This window comes from Amia ocellicauda, chromosome 17 (assembly GCF_036373705.1).
Source record: "Amia ocellicauda isolate fAmiCal2 chromosome 17, fAmiCal2.hap1, whole genome shotgun sequence".
NCBI classification, from domain to species: domain Eukaryota; kingdom Metazoa; phylum Chordata; class Actinopteri; order Amiiformes; family Amiidae; genus Amia; species Amia ocellicauda.
In genome coordinates this window covers 12,739,819-12,759,566 of record NC_089866.1, presented here as the reverse complement: position 1 = coordinate 12,759,566, position 19,748 = coordinate 12,739,819, and the positions used below count along the sequence as shown (strand labels likewise).

Below are 19,748 nucleotides of genomic sequence, written 5' to 3'. Positions count from 1 at the left end.
GAACTATTTTTGTATAAGTCTACAGCATAAGGGGGCCTTAACCCCTGAATATTGCCTGCCAGGTCTCCTGCGCCTCTCTCCTCCTCCTGAACACGGACAGTGCCTGAGCCAGCTGTGTGCGCAGGGCAGTCAGGGCCTCTCTGGTTGTCAGGCCCAGCTGCTGAGGCACATATTCCTGGAAAACAAATATAGCACCTTGAAAAGTTCCTCTCTGGGGTCAGTGTTCTGATTTTGAAAATAGAAATATACATCATGTGACAGTAGCTTGTATGCACTCACTGTGGTTTCCACACAAGAAACCAAAGACCCCCTGCTTGCATGTGTGTGCGTGTGTATGTGTGTGTGTGTGTGTGTGTGCGTGTGTTTTGCTACAGTTTCAAAGCCCTTCTAGGATAGTTTCACTTGCAGCAGACACAAGGCAGAGCCACATACAGGACACACCTAAAACTGTCAGCATGCTGACTGACAGCTGGCTTTGAAGCACATACAAAGACCAGCAAACCAAGACAAACAATATAAGATCCTGAAAGAATGATTCAATATTTTCTTTCATTATTAGCTTCTTAATAGGAGCATTTTTTACAATCACTATTGCAGTGCCCCCCTCCCCTCCAACACACACTTAATTCATTGTAACTGATTATTTTTCTCTTTTGGCTTGGACAATAACTGTGCCACAGCTGCTAGAGCTTGGCTGTTTGTACGGTGAACTCTTGGCGTGACAAGCAGCAGAAGGCTTGGTAATGCAACTTTTGGAGGATACATGTGCGTTTGTACTGGGATCATAGCAGCATGTCCAGTTAGTTAGATTACAAGTTGGGGGGGGAGTATGAATTAATAAGTAATACCTGCTGATTCCAGTTTCAACAGAAAAACTAAAACACAACAGATGCAAAACTGAAACCCACTGACAAACAAGAATTCACAAATTTCAATTAGATGCAACAAACCCAAACCACAATGAGGCCACATGTCTGGAACATCTGATTGGACAGGTGGGTTACACACCTGATTAATCCTATTGAGTATCAACTGCAGGCCGTCTCCAACATTAGTCCTGCAGAAGTCTAATACTAGAGGTTTCAGACGTCTCCAATCAGTGGCTCAAGATCATGTTCATCTAGACCAGGGGTTCCCAATGTCTGGTGATGGAGGGCCAATTTCCGCAGGTTGCATGGGATGAGGGGCCACATTAGAAAATTTACCACAGATGAAAACTAATCATTTTCTGTTAGAGAACATTTATGAATCTTAATTGTTGTATTATTATTTCCCCCCAAATTACATGTGCATTATGTAACAGAAAATGTTCAGAAAGTGTAAAAATATAGAAAAGGTTCAGAAAAGGGGTGGCTGAAGGTTGGCTTTGGGGGGTCGCATCAAACATAATCAAGGGCCGCACTCTGGGAACCCCTGATCTAGACAATAATTATAGAAATTGACCTAGTTGTGCAATGTAGAGTTGGTTAATGAAAAAGAGCTCACTGTGTAGCTCTCCAGGGCCCAGGGATGCAGACCCCAGATATGTTCCTTATTGTTCTCTAGAAATTACACATGTGGAGATTTCCAGCATGATCAACATGCACATCCTACAGGTAAATCTGCTTCTCTGGGGATCTCAGGCACACTGCTGTGCTGCTCTTAGAAACAGCTTCACCATCCTCAGAGGAGAGAGTGAAACAAGTGAGCCAGAAAAAGGCAATGTTCACAGGTTTAAACACGCGCCCCAATCAACCTTTATCATCATTCGTCTCTCATGCACAGATGTCAGTTCTTGCCATACATAATGGATGATACCTCAAGGTTATTGAAAGACACTTGCAAATGCCAACAGAACATTTTCTCATTTACTTGCTCATGATTTCCATTGATGTCACTGCTCAGTAAACTCACTGGGATCTGCAGAAGGAACACATTTGTATACACCCTCATCCCTTTCTAACTCCTTTCGCAGGGAAAAGAGTCGATATCCCCAGTACACAACTGTACAACCTTGAAACAAATTTAGTGGTTGTTTTCTTGTGGGATCAGTTTTACCATGAGAGTTTGAAAGGCCACAATGGCACAATCAGTAATCAGCAGATAGGAACAGGATACGGCCCTTTCTTTGCAGTTGCCCACGGGAACTGAAATTTTAAGAAAGAAAAAAAAAACTCAATAAATGCTGACTGACAGATTTTTGTGCTTCAAACATACTTAGAACATACTTAGTCATCACTGTCTCCCTCTCTCTCACACAGACACACACACATCCACTGTTTCAGCATCTGATCAGCTGAACCCAGTTCTGTTTTCCATTACAATCCACCTACAACTATCTAAATTGGTCAAGAATCGTGTACTTCACTGGCACAGGATATCCAAGTCAGTTGCTTGTGACAATAATGAAAATGATCCTGATTGGGATCTGCAAGGGCTGGGTTGAATATTATGAAAGCAGAAAAGTATGACACTGCTGTCCTGATGCTGTACTTACCACCTCTTCACAATGGCCTTCCCAGGTCACTTTCATTGGGGTGGTTTGATCCTCTCAGTTCTGTCCTATCTGATCCATGCAGTGTACCAGCACATCACAATGAGATCCAGGCCTCTGAAGGTTGGATCAGACTGACTTTTGTGTGCCTATGGTGACTGAGCATAAATGTCAACTCCAAATGTTCCCACTACAGCTATTAAAAGTGTCACTTACAGAAGACTCTGCACTTTGCTCAGCTGTGTTACTGTAAGGTGATTTTGATGTGTGTTATGTTGGTTTATCGCTGACGTACCAAAACAATCCAATAATTTCCATACATTTGGACTACAGGGACTGAACTTACTGTGTTAAAGTAATTTAAATCACAAATTAAATAATATATTGCTTTAAAGTTCATGCCTGAAATTAAATGTTCCCACATTTGTGGAAAATGATTCATGCTTTACTAAATGCTTGTCAGTCAAAAAAATAATAATAAGTACAACACTGATAATACATTGGGTCATACCCCTTCCCTATACACAGCTATTCTCCTTGTTTTGTATTGTATCTCAAACTGGGACTGGAAATTTAACCGAACTTTCTCTGCCGGACCAGGAACCACACAACAGAAACCAACAAATAGTACATGCAATCGTGTGAAAGACATCGCCAGCTTAATCAGCACACAAACTAAAATAAATAAATAAATACATCTCTGCTCTCAAAAGGATATCAAACAGACCAAAAAGAAAGTAAGAAAAAAAAAAGAGAAAACCAGTCTACATCAGAGGCTTAAAAGGAGACTGGCAGTGCGCATCAAAGGCCCACGTCCTTGCAGACTAATGTGCAGAGAAGCACTCAGGGATCTCCTAGCTGGCTTCAATGAGGGTCAATAATGAATGAGGAGCTAATAGCATTGATGAGCAACGACTTATTAAAGCCATCCACTTCACCCATACATTAAAAACGACCACTTCTGGAGCCAAATCAAAGCAGGGCCTGGGAGCTTAACTGATGTCTGGTATATCTGGTTCTCTCTGTGGAATAAATTAGCCTCCAGGAGTTTAATAATGTCTTGCTTCAAATCAGAGTTCTTTTTTTTCCACTCTTCCCCAAATTAATTTTATTCTAAAACATTTACCCTAGCCTTATTATTATAGCCGTATTACACTCACCTAAAGGATTATTAGGAACACCTGTTCAATTTCTCATTAATGCAATTATCTAACCAACCAATCACATGGCAGTTGCTTCAATGCATTTAGGGGTGTGGTCCTGGTCAAGACAATCTCCTGAACTCCAAACTGAATGTCTGAATGGGAAAGAAAGGTGATTTAAGCAATTTTGAGCGTGGCATGGTTGTTGGTGCCAGACGGGCCGGTCTGAGTATTTCACAATCTGCTCAGTTACTGGGATTTTCACGCACAACCATTTCTAGGGTTTACAAAGAATGGTGTGAAAAGGGAAAAACATCCAGTATGCGGCAGTCCTGTGGGCGAAAATGCCTTGTTGATGCTAGAGGTCAGAGGAGAATGGGCCGACTGATTCAAGCTGATAGAAGAGCAACTTTGACTGAAATAACCACTCGTTACAACCGAGGTATGCAGCAAAGCATTTGTGAAGCCACAACACGTACAACCTTGAGGCGGATGGGCTACAACAGCAGAAGACCCCACCGGGTACCACTCATCTCCACTACAAATAGGAAAAAGAGGCTACAATTTGCACAAGCTCAGCAAAATTGGACAGTTGAAGACTGGAAAAATGTTGCCTGGTCTGATGAGTCTCGATTTCTGTTGAGACATTCAGATGGTAGAGTCAGAATTTGGCGTAAACAGAATGAGAACATGGATCCATCATGCCTTGTTACCACTGTGCAGGCTGGTGGTGGTGCTGTAATGGTGTGGGGGATGTTTTCTTGGCACACTTTAGGCCCCTTAGTGCCAATTCGGCATCGTTTAAATGCCACGGCCTACCTGAGCATTGTTTCTGACCATGTCCATCCCTTTATGACCACCATGTACCCATCCTCTGATGGCTACTTCCAGCAGGATAATGCACCATGTCACAAAGGTCGAATCATTTCAAATTGGTTTCTTGAACATGACAATGAGTTCACTGTACTAAACTGGCCCCCACAGTCACCAGATCTCAACCCAATACAGCATCTTTGGGATGTGGTGGAACGGGAGCTTCGTGCCCTGGATGTGCATCCCACAAATCTCCATCAACTGCAAGATGCTATCCTATCAATATGGGCCAACATTTCTAAAGAATGCTTTCAGCACCTTGTTGAATCAATGCCACGTAGAATTAAGGCAGTTCTGAAGGCGAAAGGGGGTCAAACACAGTATTAGTATGGTGTTCCTAATAATCCTTTAGGTGAGAGTATATAGGCATTTTATAGACACATTCATTCATCAAATCCAGTCTGTATTTCTGGGTATATTATTATTAAAAGTGCTAAGGGGTGGAGAAAGGGACACCCATTGACCCCAGGCATATCTGACTGACTTCTTAACACATCAGTACATTTTTCCAGGATAAAACCCCCTGTGATGAATGTCATAAAACGTAGGTTGGTGTGGGGGTGAGACATCCATCATTGCCGTCAGCCTCTTTTATTATGTGAGCTTACAATATAACAGATAGATTTTTTGTTTATTTTGTTTGCATTGTGTGCACAAAATGATTATTTCGTATGGCCAAAATTATAACCATTTGCACGGAATACTCATAATGTGCAGACAATCTTATTAATGATGGCCACAAAAGAGCATTTCGTGAGTCACGTCACTTCTCACCATGCCGAATGCGTGAGACTTTAACGACAATGCATGAGAGATTTGCCCACACAACACTTTCCCCCAGATGTGTGAGATTTCAGAGACAATGCGTGAGAGCGTGAGATGGGGTCTCAATGCGTGAAACCTGCACAGATTAAATACACAGAAACACTTCCAGTACTCGCCGGTCTCAATAGCCGCCGGGTTACTTGACAATGTTTTGTAAATCAAGAAAAGAGAAATCGATACAGTTTCTAAAGATGCATTAAGACATTTGAAAGAACCTTCCACAACATATTTACGTAAACTTTTATTTTTAGTTTTTCTGTCTTGTTTTCAGTAAATATATATATTTACACCATCACGTGTGTTTTGATTAATTTATTTCTCACTTTAACTATATATATAGGGGCTTCGTGCACACATGCACATACAAATAAGCTTATTCGTCATAACTGCACAAAGGGACAAACATAAATGAGTGGTCATTTCTAATGAGATTTTTTTATGTTCACCTGATGTCCTGTGCTAAATCTTGTGACATTAGCACTATAGCCAATACAGCCAAAATGACATTTTGTGGCACGAAATATGATTTGTTTGCACATGTTGAGCATTTTGACCACGGAAATAAGACGAGACCACTTATTACCACTATTAGCCTCACCTACTTTCTGTCATATTAATCCACCATTTCCTTAATACTTAGGCTATTTCAAGAATGTACCACATATAATATGTTTCCAGTGTACTTATGTTGCCTCTGCATAAGTACATTAATAAGTATACTAACTAATGCTAATAAAGGAGAGTATTAAGTTACTGACAGCTACAAATCTTACTAACTCTACATGTGCAGGGTAACACAGAGGAAAATGGAAGCTGCACTGAGCCCTGAGAGTACTCTCCTATCATTCGCTGCTCTTCCATTGCATAATGTCATAATGGCATTGGCAGTGGAACTGATGCGCTCCTAATACATGCAGCCGCACTCTCAGATCCTGCAAAGCAGCAGCACTTGCTGTATTATTCATCAACTGTAAAATAATATTAGTCTCTAGATGTATGTATTTATTTTTTCAAGAATGGTGCAAGTCCCTAAATGCAGTCTTTTAGCTGATGTGATGATGAAACTGACTCTCACCCAGACAAGTGTCTGTTGTGTAACTGCCTTGTTCTTGTCACAATGTGTTTGTGTTTCTCCTTCCTCCATTGTCAAGCGGTAAACAGTTGCTGTCATTTGGAAGAAAACTGATGAAGGTAACGGCCTAATTTTCCACTGCCTATAATCCTTTTTGATTGGGAAGCTGAAAGATTCACCACTTTTTGCCCCACAGTGGCAATAAACCCCAAACACAACAATAATAGAACTAATAATGATCGTGAACATTTGAAAATATTTTATTGGCATTTAAGTGCATGGGTAGAACAAAAAACATTCGTATTCCAGACATCTAAAAAAAGAAATAAAATATGCTTTATTGTTCCCTTCATGGACTATTAAAACATATTTTAATTGGACATTTACCTCTTTTGTAATAATTATAATAAAAATGTATAATGATCCTTTCACTTCCAAGCACTTTAATTCTTAGAAATTAGATAGCACAATTTCTATCTACTGGGATACTGTGTGATGTTGCAAAAAAGTAACTACTAATAACACCAATCAACCTAACCGCAAATGAAATTAAGATTCCTGCATATCTGCTTTTTTCTGATTCATTTCACCCTGAATTAAAGCTGAGGACAAAGTAGTAATTTTCTTCTACAGGCTTGCCACCTCCTATTGTAATCTCAGATGTATTCACCCTAATTCTAGGGTATGTAAGTCATGGAAAAGTGCTTACTTTCTCAGATCAGTAGTCTTTTGATGGACCGCAAAGTGAAGGTGAACTGCAAGAAGCTTTATACATTTTTTGTGTACCAAATTTCAGCGCTCCATGGTGTTACACAATACTGTTGTTTCAATAGACTTCAATAGGAACCCTGCATTCGCTCACTTTTTCTATTAATTGTCTTTAAAAAAAAAAAACAGATTTGAAGTGTGTTAACTGCTTCTGCCATTTACAGCATTTCACACCATCTTAAACCTATAATTTCCAGTTACATTGTAATTAGGAAGCTAATAGACTTTAAAGAAAAACACTGCTATTGGTTTGCAATGTAGTGTGTTCATACATTATTATTATTATTTTTTTTGCACATTTTTAAGCAAATTGAAAAGCAAAAATCCCCCAAATTTCGGTTTCATTCCTATCTATGACAGATTGAAGAAGCTCCTTAGGTGAGGTAGTACATCAGTATCTATGCTCACTTGGCGGTGGTGGAGAATTGATAGCGGATCTTTGAAGTCACCTTCTTCAGGGGACGTTTTTTGAGTGGGCTTTCTTTTTGTTTTCAGTCGCTTAAAATCCCCCCCCCCCCCCATTCTTTTGTTGTATTATTAATATTTTTTTGTAAGTACTGGTTTCCTGTTTCTCAGAGTGCTGTGTTCCCTGAGTGAGAGAGAGAGAGAGAAAGACAAAGAGTCAGGAAACGCAGGTCAATAACCTCTCTCCCTCTCCCTCCCTCCCTCTCTCTCTCTCTCTCTCTCTCTCTCTATCTCTCTCCCTATGTAACATATTGTCCTAAGTGCGCAACGTGGCAAGCATCTCTGCCTCTCAGATCTTCAGCACAACTGCAGGAAAGTGGAGAGCACAGCAGCTCACTCTGTAACCTGATTTCTGCTTCTGAGCTCGACAGACTGCGCAGCCCCGCTCTGGCTCTGCACGTCAGTCGCTGGCTCTCTCTCTGACTCAGTTCGTAGCGGTCCGCAGTCTGTGCAGGACGGCCGTGGGCACAGGATGGAGGCTGTAGCTCTGTATACCTTTAAAGCCACTGAGGGGGATGAGCTCAGCTTCCAGAAAGGAGACATACTGAAGGTAAGCCACGAGAGAGACTGGAGGGCAGTGCAAGACAGATCAATAGTTATAGTGCTAAAGTATGTACGGGTATTGACATGTGGATGTGGATGTGGATGTGTATACGCAAGGCAAACCAATTGTCCTAATCAAAAAAGAAGTACAGACATCTGAATGTGTAGCATATAAATGTATGTGTATATATATGTATGTACGTAGAAGCGCTTATGTTTGCTGGGCAGATATATAGTATGACAACACAAGTACAGGAATTGACATGTACATTTATATATTACATATTACATGTCAACGTGATCCTTCTCTGTCTTACGCACATGCTAACATATCATACCCTAATCTGCGGGTCAATCCAGTCAGTTTCCGTTTTGGGATTTTCTGTGCTGTAGCTAACTGAGGCAAACTCCCACAGCTGCTTTTCAATTTCCAGCAGCAGCAGAGCCAGGCGGGCAGCATTGTTCTCGCAGGGGAGCTAGTGTGACTGTACCTGTCCCATCAGCATGGCTGTCACTTTCTGTTGCTTAGGCTTCAAATATAGATCTGTAGAATATTAATGACATGCTGTGATATGTATTTGAAGGTGAGATAGATGAGTAGCTGATATGTGAAAGATGAGACCGTAAAGATAACAAGATTCTGTTTTGTTCTACTTGCACTACTCCATTAGGTGTAATATCAGTAGCCCCCTCGTTACATTTCCAGATTATCTCACTGAATTCTGCTTGCCGCATCACAGCCCAGTGTGTAAAAGCTTCATAGGTTTCTTATATCAAAACAGCTATATAGTCTAACAGCTGCATTTTGCTGTAGAACGACACTAAAGGCTAAAGCTGGTAAATGGATGTTGCTTTCAAAGGCACTGTAAAAACAAACCTGCAGGTATGTCTGGAATCTTACTGGATGGATATGAAGTCTTCTGAACACCTCTAAGAAGAACAAATGTGTAGCTGTGCTTCGAATTGATGCATCATGAGCATGGGATGGTAGTGGGACGAAATTGCCACAAGATGGTGTTGTACCCATTGGTGTGTGCTGTATAGGGAACAGTTTCATAGTGGTTGGCATACTTTTCTTGACTTTGAACGGCTTTATAAAGCACAAGGAGAACGACTCCTTCAATGCTTCATCAATGTTATGTATGCACTTGTTAATCTGGTACATGCAGCTGGCTGACCACAAAGATCAAAGAGGTACAGTTCTGGAAGACTGCTGGGAAGGGGGGGTTCTGCTTTTCTTACTCTATCCTCCTGATTATATTCTCTGTTCTATTTTTGTATCACCACCTGCCTTATAACAGGGTGTTGCAGGTCAAATACCCCAGTATCTACTTGATCAGTATTACATCATCATTATTGTAGGATTGGTTAGGGGTATATGTAAGAAAATTATAAATTATAACTCTTTAAAATCCATGGGCCTCTTTAAGGTGCCATTATTTTATTCTTTATAAAATAAACTGAAGATTTATGGTTATGTAGCACCACTGCTAATCACAATCTCATTTTGTGTAGTTTGTGAATTTCAATTTGATCCAAAGGTGCAGTAACACGGTAACCGAGACTATATTAGAACAACTTTGTAGAAACACAGGGTGGAGTGGAGCACTCGACTTTCTACTTGAATCAGGGCAGGTCAAAGGTCAAATTTCATGCGTGATTTTTGTCCCCAGATCACCAACATGGAAGATGACCCCAACTGGTACACTGCAGAGCTGGGGGGCCTCAAGGGCTTTGTGCCCAAGAACTACATCAATGTAAAACCCCATGGGTAAGTATCTCACTCAGCATGGCATGCGTGTGAATGTTTTGTGTTTGCCAAAACAGTGTTAGACAGAGGAACTGAAACACAATTGGAACCCAACCAACACATTTTGTCCTGGCAATGTTGCGTGACATTGTAGGTCTTTTGTATTGGGTGTTGACAAATAAGACATGGGAATTACGTTTCAGAATAGTTTTACCCTGACCACATGGTGCCATTGGAATGGTTTGCTGAATTTGCTAATGGACTGTTCCCTCACTGTTGCACAGAAGTGTTGGATACACATGGGTCTGTCCCTGGAGCTTTAATACATTGCAAAGGCAATTCTATTATTTTGAAGGCATAAAAACATTTGTTATGTTTTTTTTGTTTTGTTTTTTAGATTGAAATTAAATATCCATTTCACGCACTGTATTTGTTTGTGGAATCTTTTTCTAGATTGTAGTTATAAATCAACATTTTATAACATTGCTGTACAATGTTGTGACAACATTCCCTGGAGTCTACAAATGTATGTTGCCACCATGCAGGATTGGTCCGTGTTCACTGTAGCCACAACATTATTTGGTTACCTGGGAACTTAACTGCCTAGTGGTGCATTCAGTACAGGCCTCCATCCAGTGTGCAGGATGTTTCCTATAGCCGGGATCTAGCCGGTCTCAAATCCTAGCTGTGTTGATGCCATAGAGCTTCCTAGGTTTCTGTTCACAATTGACCAAGATTGGAATATGTTCGATCTTCAAAGCTTTGCATATCAGTAGCTCCCTGTGGCTTATTGTTAGACGTTTCAGCTGCATTTAATACTGACGTAATTGCTGTGAAGTGTGATAGTGCACTTGCAGTGTGAAAAACAGCACATGTTTGACAATCTGCATCTCAGGCCAACTGCTTTACTTTACCCTTCTGACGGAGCACAGCGTTGAAGCACGGATCCAAACTCATTAATTTGCAATTCCAAATTGAGATGAAAAAGGTCTAAAATAATTGAAAAATAAGAAACAAGATTAGAATGACAGGGGAATGTCATGAGGTTATTCAAAATGGGTTACTGTACCTATAGCTATGCTCCATTTCAACATTTCAACGAATTTTAGATTAAAGTTTCATTTGGAAGTTTTTAATTTGAAGCTGAAACTTAGTTTTGCACATAATGAAAACCACAATGGCTTGTGACTCTGGCAAATGATACATAAATTGAAACCTTTTGGCAAAGGCAAGGTCAAACTGAGGTAATTTCCTTTTGGTACTCATATAACAGCTAGATAAAATGACATGTATGCGAAACAATGCCTTATTAAAAGGCAAGTGTTTCCAACCAGTTGCTTCTGTTTATAGACTTGAAGGCTTTACATGCAGATATGAATATGCCTGTTAAAATCAACTTGGGAATTTATTAAATTGTTCACTCCTGATTTTTGTTAAATTCAGTGCAAGATAAAGGATTTGTACTGTATAATACTGAGCTGTCAGTCATTCATTCATTCATTCATTCTCTCTCTCTCTCTCTCTCTCTCTCTCTGCCCTGGGCATGTGGACTGTGCTGTCATGTGTAAGATGGTTCACAGGCCGGATATCCAGACAAGTGGCGGAGGGCAGACTGAGGCAGCGAGAGGTTGGCGTTTTCCTGGTTCGAGAGAGCGAGAGTGCTCCTGGGGAGTTTTCTCTGTCTGTCAGGTAAGAGACTTCACCTCCCTGGGTCAGGCTAAGATAAACACGCAGAATTGCGAGGAGCTTTTTTCTCGCTTTCTGAAAGAAAAGTTAATCAGGTGATGATGACACTGGCTGGCATAGTTTGGGGGTGACAATGGTGTGTTCACAGGAATGGGTCCTTATTTATCTTGGAGACTAGGAGACACTAAAAGTATTGAATTAAATATCAATATTATTATATAAACAGTATCTTAAAAAATTCTTCACAGCCTTAATTCGATATAGCGTAACCGTCTACAGCGTTCACATTCTTATGGATGATGAATTTAATGCCTGAACATTTTGAAAGTGATCAAGATATACTAACAGCAGACACCTTTTCTCTAACCAAAGCATCAGTCCTTTACAGCAAACTGCCAAATTCCGTCCCATGGCAAATGCTTCTTCTTTAAGTATATATTTTTCTTTCCAGTATAGGCCGCTCATTGACAATATATTTCAGAATATATGCTGTCATAGAAAACACAAGTTAGAGTTAAGAGGATGTTCTTGAAGGACTCAAAACAAGAGACACATATTTAAGAAAATGTTGATGGGCATCAGGGACAAACTGCTAGCCACATCCTTTGAAGCGATTCCGTGGAATACTGAATTAAATGATAAATAAGCTTTTGGCAAATAAATTAACAGAATTCTTCCATGTCATAATCTTTCCTACGCTCTTATGTTCACGTGGTCCTCATTCGTTGATGGTTATTATTGCCAGGCTACGACATCAGTAGTATTTCCCCATGTCATTTTAAAGACATAATAAAACAATATATTTCAACATTGATATGACTCGTGTTGTGGTTTGCAGCCCAATTCCAATGTAGGCAAATCTTTGGCTGTAGGTGGCATCCTGCCCTCTTCTAATCCTTCTGAGGGCCTGGTGCCATCCAGCCCCCATATCACTGTGTCTTGTTGGCATGGAGAGCCAGACATTTTTGGGAGGTTACTCCCCTTCAGGTGCTGAAACGCACACTGCCATTGTATGGGGGATTACAAGTCTGAACCTCGCCCATCGGGAAGGCAGCTTCGGCTGACGGCTGCAGTCATTGTACAGAGCCTGACTCACTGCTCCTCAGAGTAGCTTCAAATAAATTAGCAGCGCGCCAGCTCAGCAAGCATGTCTCTTTCCTTTGAGGGTGTCGATCAGCTTCGTAACTTTAAGCACTGCAGTCTGCATTGAGTACCAGATGCGTGACTGGTGACACATCAGCTATTCAAATCAGGCAGTGTCGATCCCTTTTTTCTCATAGGTCTGACATTGGAATCCTCCACAGCAATGTTTAAAATTAAATGGTTGACAAACACTTATCTTCTGATCAATATAGTTAAAGTGCTGTGTGATCATTAAATAACAAATGGAAATGGAAAATTAGTTCTCCATGCTTAATATTGGACCTAATGTCAGTTAAGACCCTGAATAATCAAATAAAAAATACCAACATGGGTTACTTTATCCCTGTCAGTTTATACAGTTGGTGGTTAAGGAGAAATGCACAGTGTGATTTCCTGTAAGGGCCACCCCCACCAAGTAAAAAGAATCCCATATCTAAGCTTTATTGACTCTCTTATTGACTTTACTCATTCACTTTAGTCATTGTTTAAAATGTATTCTGCAGTCTTGTGATTGGAGTGGAGGGAGAGGCATGTGGCGGAATTTCGATTTCAATTGGAATCATTTGGCTGATTTACCTCGGGGTGATTTCAATATTTAAAACATAAACCCAATCCACACGAACAACTACAACCCATTTCACAGGCATATTTTATTGCCTGTTCAGTTGAATGACAAATTGTGTTTGTGGTTCTGCAGCAATGACATTACAAACAGGTTTCGACAGAATTGTATCCATTTGCCGTGAAAAGATTACTATCGCCACTTGCAGTGCTCTATGCAGTTATGAAAAAGCATATTGGAGATGAAGGCATTTAAGCTCAGAGCTCTGCAGCTCGCCGACACGAGCACACAATTTCATTGAAGTGTTTTTCGGTTTAATGCAAATGCAATATTAAAACAGAACTTTGCCTGAATAGCTCTGCCTGTATGATCTGAGTCAGTTATATTGTTCCTGTTCGATTCCATGTTCGTCAAAAATTGCTTTTAATGAGGTGCAGTTCCAGGTGACCCTGTTCCACAAACAGAGGATTTTTATTATTCATAAATCGACATCCTCACAATGCACAGCTTTCCACTGTCACTTCAGTGCCTGCCTAAAAGACTGATCATCATCGTATGAGCAGAAAGACTCTGGCAAGCTAATGCACTCCTTTGAAGAGATTTGCTTCAGTTAAAATGAAAGCATTAGATTGTAGATGCTAATATGTTACGCGTGTGTATATCCATACTGTACAAGTTTTATTTTTTATTTTATTTTTTGCCACACAGCTAAACTAAATCCTATTTTAATAAATGTAACCTCGTGTACACATCCCCATGTTATGTATCTTGTTTAGTCAATGTTTAGATGGAGGGGTGGATGTCAAATATGTGTTTTTAAAGATTCTGTTTTAAGTGATGTAGTATTTATTTTAATCTATTAGGAAGCTGTGTTGATTGAGTGCAGAAAGTGTACGAACCGAAAGATGTAATGAGAAGGAGAGCACGGCGTTCGGCACATCCTGCTTCCTGCTTGTATGGTTGCTGCTCGCTTACTGATATGATCTAGCTGCTTCTTGAAGGATCCCAGAGAATCTGCTTGAACAATATGAATGTTTTTTTAGTTAAAGACTCCCACAAAGCCTTTGTAATAAGAAGAGCTTCCAGTTTCCCTAAGAAAACATCCTCTTACTTTCCACTGGTGTCATTACTTCACTGTTGGTCCTGAAGAATTCCCCTGGATTTATTTGATCAGCATTTTTCAGTTATTTGAATACTTGTATAAAATCCCCTTATGGAGAGGATGCACTCTTTTGCTAAAAACTAAAAAGGTTAGGTTCGTATAGCCTGTCCATGTTTGACCAGAAAATGTACCTGTCTGCTCTTCTATGGAACCTACTAACCTACACTTTTTCTCTTAAACATATTATACATGAAAGAGAACTATTTGTCTGTCTGACATTATTATATAACACAAGAGGGATTTGTTATGAAGTGGAATGAGGATTAGCAATGATGATTTGGCTACAATTCACAGACTGCACGAGCTGTGAGTCGAACACTGGGCTGTCTGTGAGCAACTGAAGCTGGAACCAAACACACACGCCTGTACATAGTTCAACCAGGGGTAACTTTACCTCCCAGCAGATGGCGATAGGACACACAGTTCCGTCAGGATGGAAACAATGAAACTGCTGGAATTACATTTTTCAGTAGGGCGTATTGTCCTGTTCATCTGTGTTGGGAAATCATTGTCATGTCTAAATTGTGTTTTGCAATGATAAACTTTCTCTTCCTCTTCTCTCTGTGGATTTTCAAGCAAATATTCAATGAGTTGGCTTTCAAATGCATTAGTCTCTGCTGTTCTGCATTGCAGTATATGGGAGAATGGTATTGTGGATATTATTCTTGGTGGAATGAGAGCAGTATTAAAATTCACTTTGGGTTTGGGTGACACTGTCCGTTTGACTGATATAGAAAAACAACAGGCTTAATTCCTTAGCAGGAGTCTTTGCATTTTTACTTTTCTGTTTGATAATGCAATTAAAACAGTTGGCTTATGTAAAAATAAGTTTGTTACTCAATAACCAATTTGACTTGTCCTGGTTATACCTACCCTTTGTACTCTATAAGCATGTGTATGGTTAGGCACACACAGACAACACTGTCTGCAATGTTTCCTTTCAGCCAGATAGACTTTTTCTGAAGCCTCCTGATTCCTGCACTACGCTGTGCTGTGCGCCTGCCCATACACATTCTCCTATATCCTATGCTGCTCTGCTGCTCTGTGGGACCTTAATGCTTAATGAAGCTGTCAGAACAAGTTAATGGCTTCAGGCACTACCTGTGCAAGCAAACCGCACCCATGTAGGAAATTTCTAGGTGAGGCACTCTGTGACGAGGGGGAAGCACCGACAAACGGCAAGCTGACGGCTTCAGTTCAGTTCCAGAAAGCGCTGGCGCAAACTGTTACTGCTGATCTACATAAATCACCGGGAATTGCACAGAAACAGAGAAAGGTTTTTTCAGACAGAGACGTTGCAGCACAGCTGAGAGGCAGTCTTCTACTGGGAAAAAGCTTTATGCAAGCTGTAGTGTTTTTTGGTAACTTTAGGTAAGGTTACATCAAGTCAGGGGGATAATTATGAATAAAGTTATTATTATTTGTGTGTTCTTAAGATGTTATACTATTCTACTTTAAGGACTTGATGCACTTCCCAGTGATTAATTACACTCCTAGATCTATTAGCTCACTATGAGTCTGACCAGCTACTACTGCTTTCTTAAGAATTACCATTTTAACAACCCTGCTCAGAGTTATTTCTGAGAAATACTGCACATCTTAATGCACATTACTGAAATTAAAACTAATCAGACAAACAAAAAACTACTCTCTACATAGATAAAAGCTTGCAGCATTTCTACACTAACTTGATGGCTGTCACATTGCAGCTTGTAACCTCTCTCAGACCAGATGAACAGTGACCCACATGACTATCTGTGAATTCTTCAGGGAAAATCAGGAGGGTAGCTACTTTCTGTGCGAAATTGTACAGCCTGTAGAGAAAAAGTTCACATTAAAATAGAATTTATAAACTGGCATTTCTTTCCCCTTTTGTATCTTGGAAAGACTCCTGTACATGTTTAGATTTTCCAGAGATCAAAGATCAAACTCTGTAATGTTGAGAAACAGCCCCTGTGCTCCTGTATTCACCTTGTGCCAGTCGCTCCTGCCTCAGCACTACCCTTACAGCCAGGCCCAGCTCACATTGTACTCCTTAACCAGTCTGGGGAGTAACTATTTAACCTACACACAGCCCACACCCTCCCTATTTACCTCACAGCCCAATCATTCACAGCACATAAGCCGCCTGGGGCTTTAGTAACAATAACAGACACACTACTCATCTCGGCTGATTTGTGAAAAATCTCATTTAGACCAGAGGAATGGGGCTGCACATTAATCATGGGAATTGGACTGTTTCTGAAATAAAGAGAAATCCTTTCAGTATTCACACCCTTCATTTTAAACAATTTTATCTGATGATTCATTTACCTTAATAACTATACATATTATACAATTATATCTTTGCATTTTGTCAAATTCAGCCCAGAGAAAAGTGATTCCAGATGATTGAACCAAGTAATATATGTTTATGTGTGTGTGTGCGTGTGTGTGTGTATTTATTGATAGTCTTGTGAAATGCAAAATTGTCCACAGATATTAACACAATTTTATTAGTATTAGTAGTAAAGATAGTTTTTGAAATAATAATTCATGTCTGTGTTCCTCCCTGAAATATGAATTATAAAGAAAGTAATAAAAATGTTACAAATTTGGAAGAAAAACAACCTGTATCTCAGATGGCTTAGTGTTGCTGTTTGGCATCATAAAAAGCAAGTGCATTATTAAAATGGCTTACTGCCAGCATATTGATGGCTCTGTCACCTGTTTCCACGAATGGCGGTTGAAGGAATAAATCTGAACCCCAATATGTAAATCATGTGGTTGTGACCTGCAGCATGCTTGGAGCAGCAGCGTTAACACGTTACCAGAAATGTAAAAGGATCACTGACATGGGACGAGATGATTGTGTCATCTGATCTCACTGGTACATCGGCTTGGGGCACTATGAGTCAGCTGGGGCCATGTAGACAGTGCAAACATTTAAACCATTAACTTTCAAACCGGTTGCTTGCTCTTCTCATTTGCCCTTTTTCCCCTTTGTCATACATTTTCTGCTTACCCGTGTGGAATTTAATTTTTCATGCATTTCAAAGAAAGGCAGCTCTATTCAGATATGCCACCAAAAATGCCAAAATAACCTTTTGATGTCTAGCAGGTGTAAATGTGTACCTGAATTAAAACAGTCCTCCAGACAGTTCAGTTCAGAAAACAGTCGAGACACATTTAATAATTTGGGGTTGCTGACAAGTAAACAAAGGTTTTTAATATTATATTAATTGATTAATATGAATAATCTGAAGTGCTACTCACCTTTGATACACTCCTTTCAAACAACCTAAATCTTAAATAACCCATATTTTTCAAAATAAGTCAACGTACACCTGCATCAATAAACATACGTTGTTGCTAACTGAAGTCCCATCTGTTGCCAGAGATAAAGCTCTCTAAGACCAGTCACTGTTGATCAATATTATCCTTCACACTCCAATTAGGATTAGGCCCAGTGCCAGCAGTTCAGGCTAGTTAACATGATTTATTTCTGCTTAACTACCATGAGAAGTGGTGTGTCATTAAAAGTAACAGGACAGAGATTGAATAGACTACGGTCTATTTTGCCAGTTCAGTATTCAAGCTTGCAGGTACTAGATTGAGCTAATGGCTTACAAGGCAAGACTTAATTTGTTCCAGTGCTCTGAAGTAACCCGCTAACTTTCAATGTGAAGAGCAGTTTTTTTTATTGTTTTTGTACTAGAACAAAAATGTTCATGAACAAAATTGAATCATATTTGAAATTATAAGAAATCTGCTAGTAAGAAGTTATCCACAAATTGATATCAAGAACAAATAACTAAGTTGATGCAGGGACATTCTATCAGACTTTTTTAAAGTTTTTTAAATGTATAGCTGCAGTTTAAGTAGTGTAAATATTTTTACACAAGATACTTTTTTAAAAAGCTAGACTAGCTTACATTAATTACCTTAATTTTCAATAATAAACAAGCTAAAATAAAGTGTAGGCCTGTTTACAGTAAAGATAATCTATTTTTTAAGTATGTAAGTCCATGAAGAGGAAAAAAATATTTTTGAGGAGTATTTTTGTTTTTGTGGTTTGCAGGTCACACCTCAGAACAGAAGTCAAATACAACCGGATTTGCATATAAATAAAACATACCAACCAGTACATATTCAAATCATAGTTACATTATTCTTGATTACAAACATAAACAATGCAATTATGAACTATGGCATCTTTTTTCACAAGTTTGAGTCACAGGCCAGAACACAAAGTAACTTCCGCAGTAAGGTAGCACTAGAAACACGTGCAATACAAGAATTGGAAAACTAGATATGCTAATACAGGGCATACAGCTCTGGAAAAAATTAAGAGACCACAGCAAAATTATCAGTTTCTTTGTTTTTACTATTTATAGGTATGTATTTGGGTAAAATGAACATTTTTGTTTTATTCTATAAACTACTGACAATACTTCTCCCAAATTCCAAATAAAAATATTAGGTGATCACCTGAACCAAATCTTATTTAACGAGGAAAAGTATAAAAACCACTGCTGTGGTCATCACTATCCTCTTGCAATAGGACCAGCTGGATGGCAAAAACAGTGCTAGTAGTACCTCAAAAATAATTGGAATGAAAAAATAACTATTGACCATGCCAAAATAGATGAAAAGGAACGTTTTGAGTGAGGAAAAGAAGGGTTCAGTTCTGGCTGTACAGGCAGAGGGATACAGTGAGCATCGGGTTGCTTCCATCCTTAAACTTTCTAAGACGGTGGTTCATAAAAACAAGATCAAGCAGCAGACATTGGGGACAACAAATCTATAGACCAGCAGAGGGCAAAAACGACTTTCCACTGATCGGGATGACCACCAACTCATTTGAATGTCACTCAACAACCGTAGGATGACATCAAGTGACCTACAAAAAGAATGACAAACGGCAGCTGGGGTGAAGTGCATGGCGAGGACGGTTCGAAACAGGCTCCTAAGGGCAGGGCTGAAGTCATGCAAAGCTAGAAAAAGTCCTTCATCAATCAGAAGCAAAGAAGAGCCGAGCTGAGGTTTGCAAAAGACCATAAGGATTGGACCCTAGAGGACTGGAGTATGGTCATCTTCTCTGATGAATCCAATTTTCAGCTTAGCCCAACTCCTGGTCTTCTAATGGTTAGACGGAGACCTGGAGAGGCCTACAAGCCACAGTGTCTCGCACCCACTGTGAAATTTGGTGGAGGATCGGTGATGATCTGGGCGTGCTTCAGCAAGGCTGGAATTGGGCAGATTTGTCTTTGTGAAGGACACATGAATCAAGCCACATTCAAAG

The 19,748-nt window shown here is 39.8% G+C and overlaps 2 protein-coding genes across 4 annotated transcripts in view; one reads left to right on the top strand and one right to left on the bottom strand.

The window, feature by feature from the left end:
- Positions 1–2,512, bottom strand: part of LOC136713036 (transmembrane protein 94-like) — a 30,244-nt gene extending 27,732 nt beyond the window's left edge. Inside the window, exons 1-2 of the mRNA XM_066689927.1 lie at positions 2,477–2,512; positions 56–175 (exon numbers count right to left, since the gene is read on the bottom strand). Of these exons, the coding sequence (XP_066546024.1) occupies positions 56–175; positions 2,477–2,512 (156 nt within the window). The remainder of the gene's footprint in view (positions 1–55; positions 176–2,476) is intronic.
- Positions 2,513–7,845: 5,333 nt separating this feature from the next.
- The window catches only part of grapa (GRB2 related adaptor protein a), a 29,286-nt gene continuing 17,383 nt past the window's right edge, over positions 7,846–19,748 (top strand). The window contains exons 1-3 of one of the 3 annotated variants that reach the window (XM_066689461.1): positions 7,846–8,168; positions 9,835–9,932; positions 11,481–11,600. In XM_066689461.1, the coding sequence (XP_066545558.1) occupies positions 8,091–8,168; positions 9,835–9,932; positions 11,481–11,600 (296 nt within the window). In that variant the 5' untranslated portion in view covers positions 7,846–8,090. The remainder of the gene's footprint in view (positions 8,169–9,834; positions 9,933–11,480; positions 11,601–19,748) is intronic. The other 2 variants (XM_066689459.1, XM_066689460.1) reach the window with 2 other exon arrangements.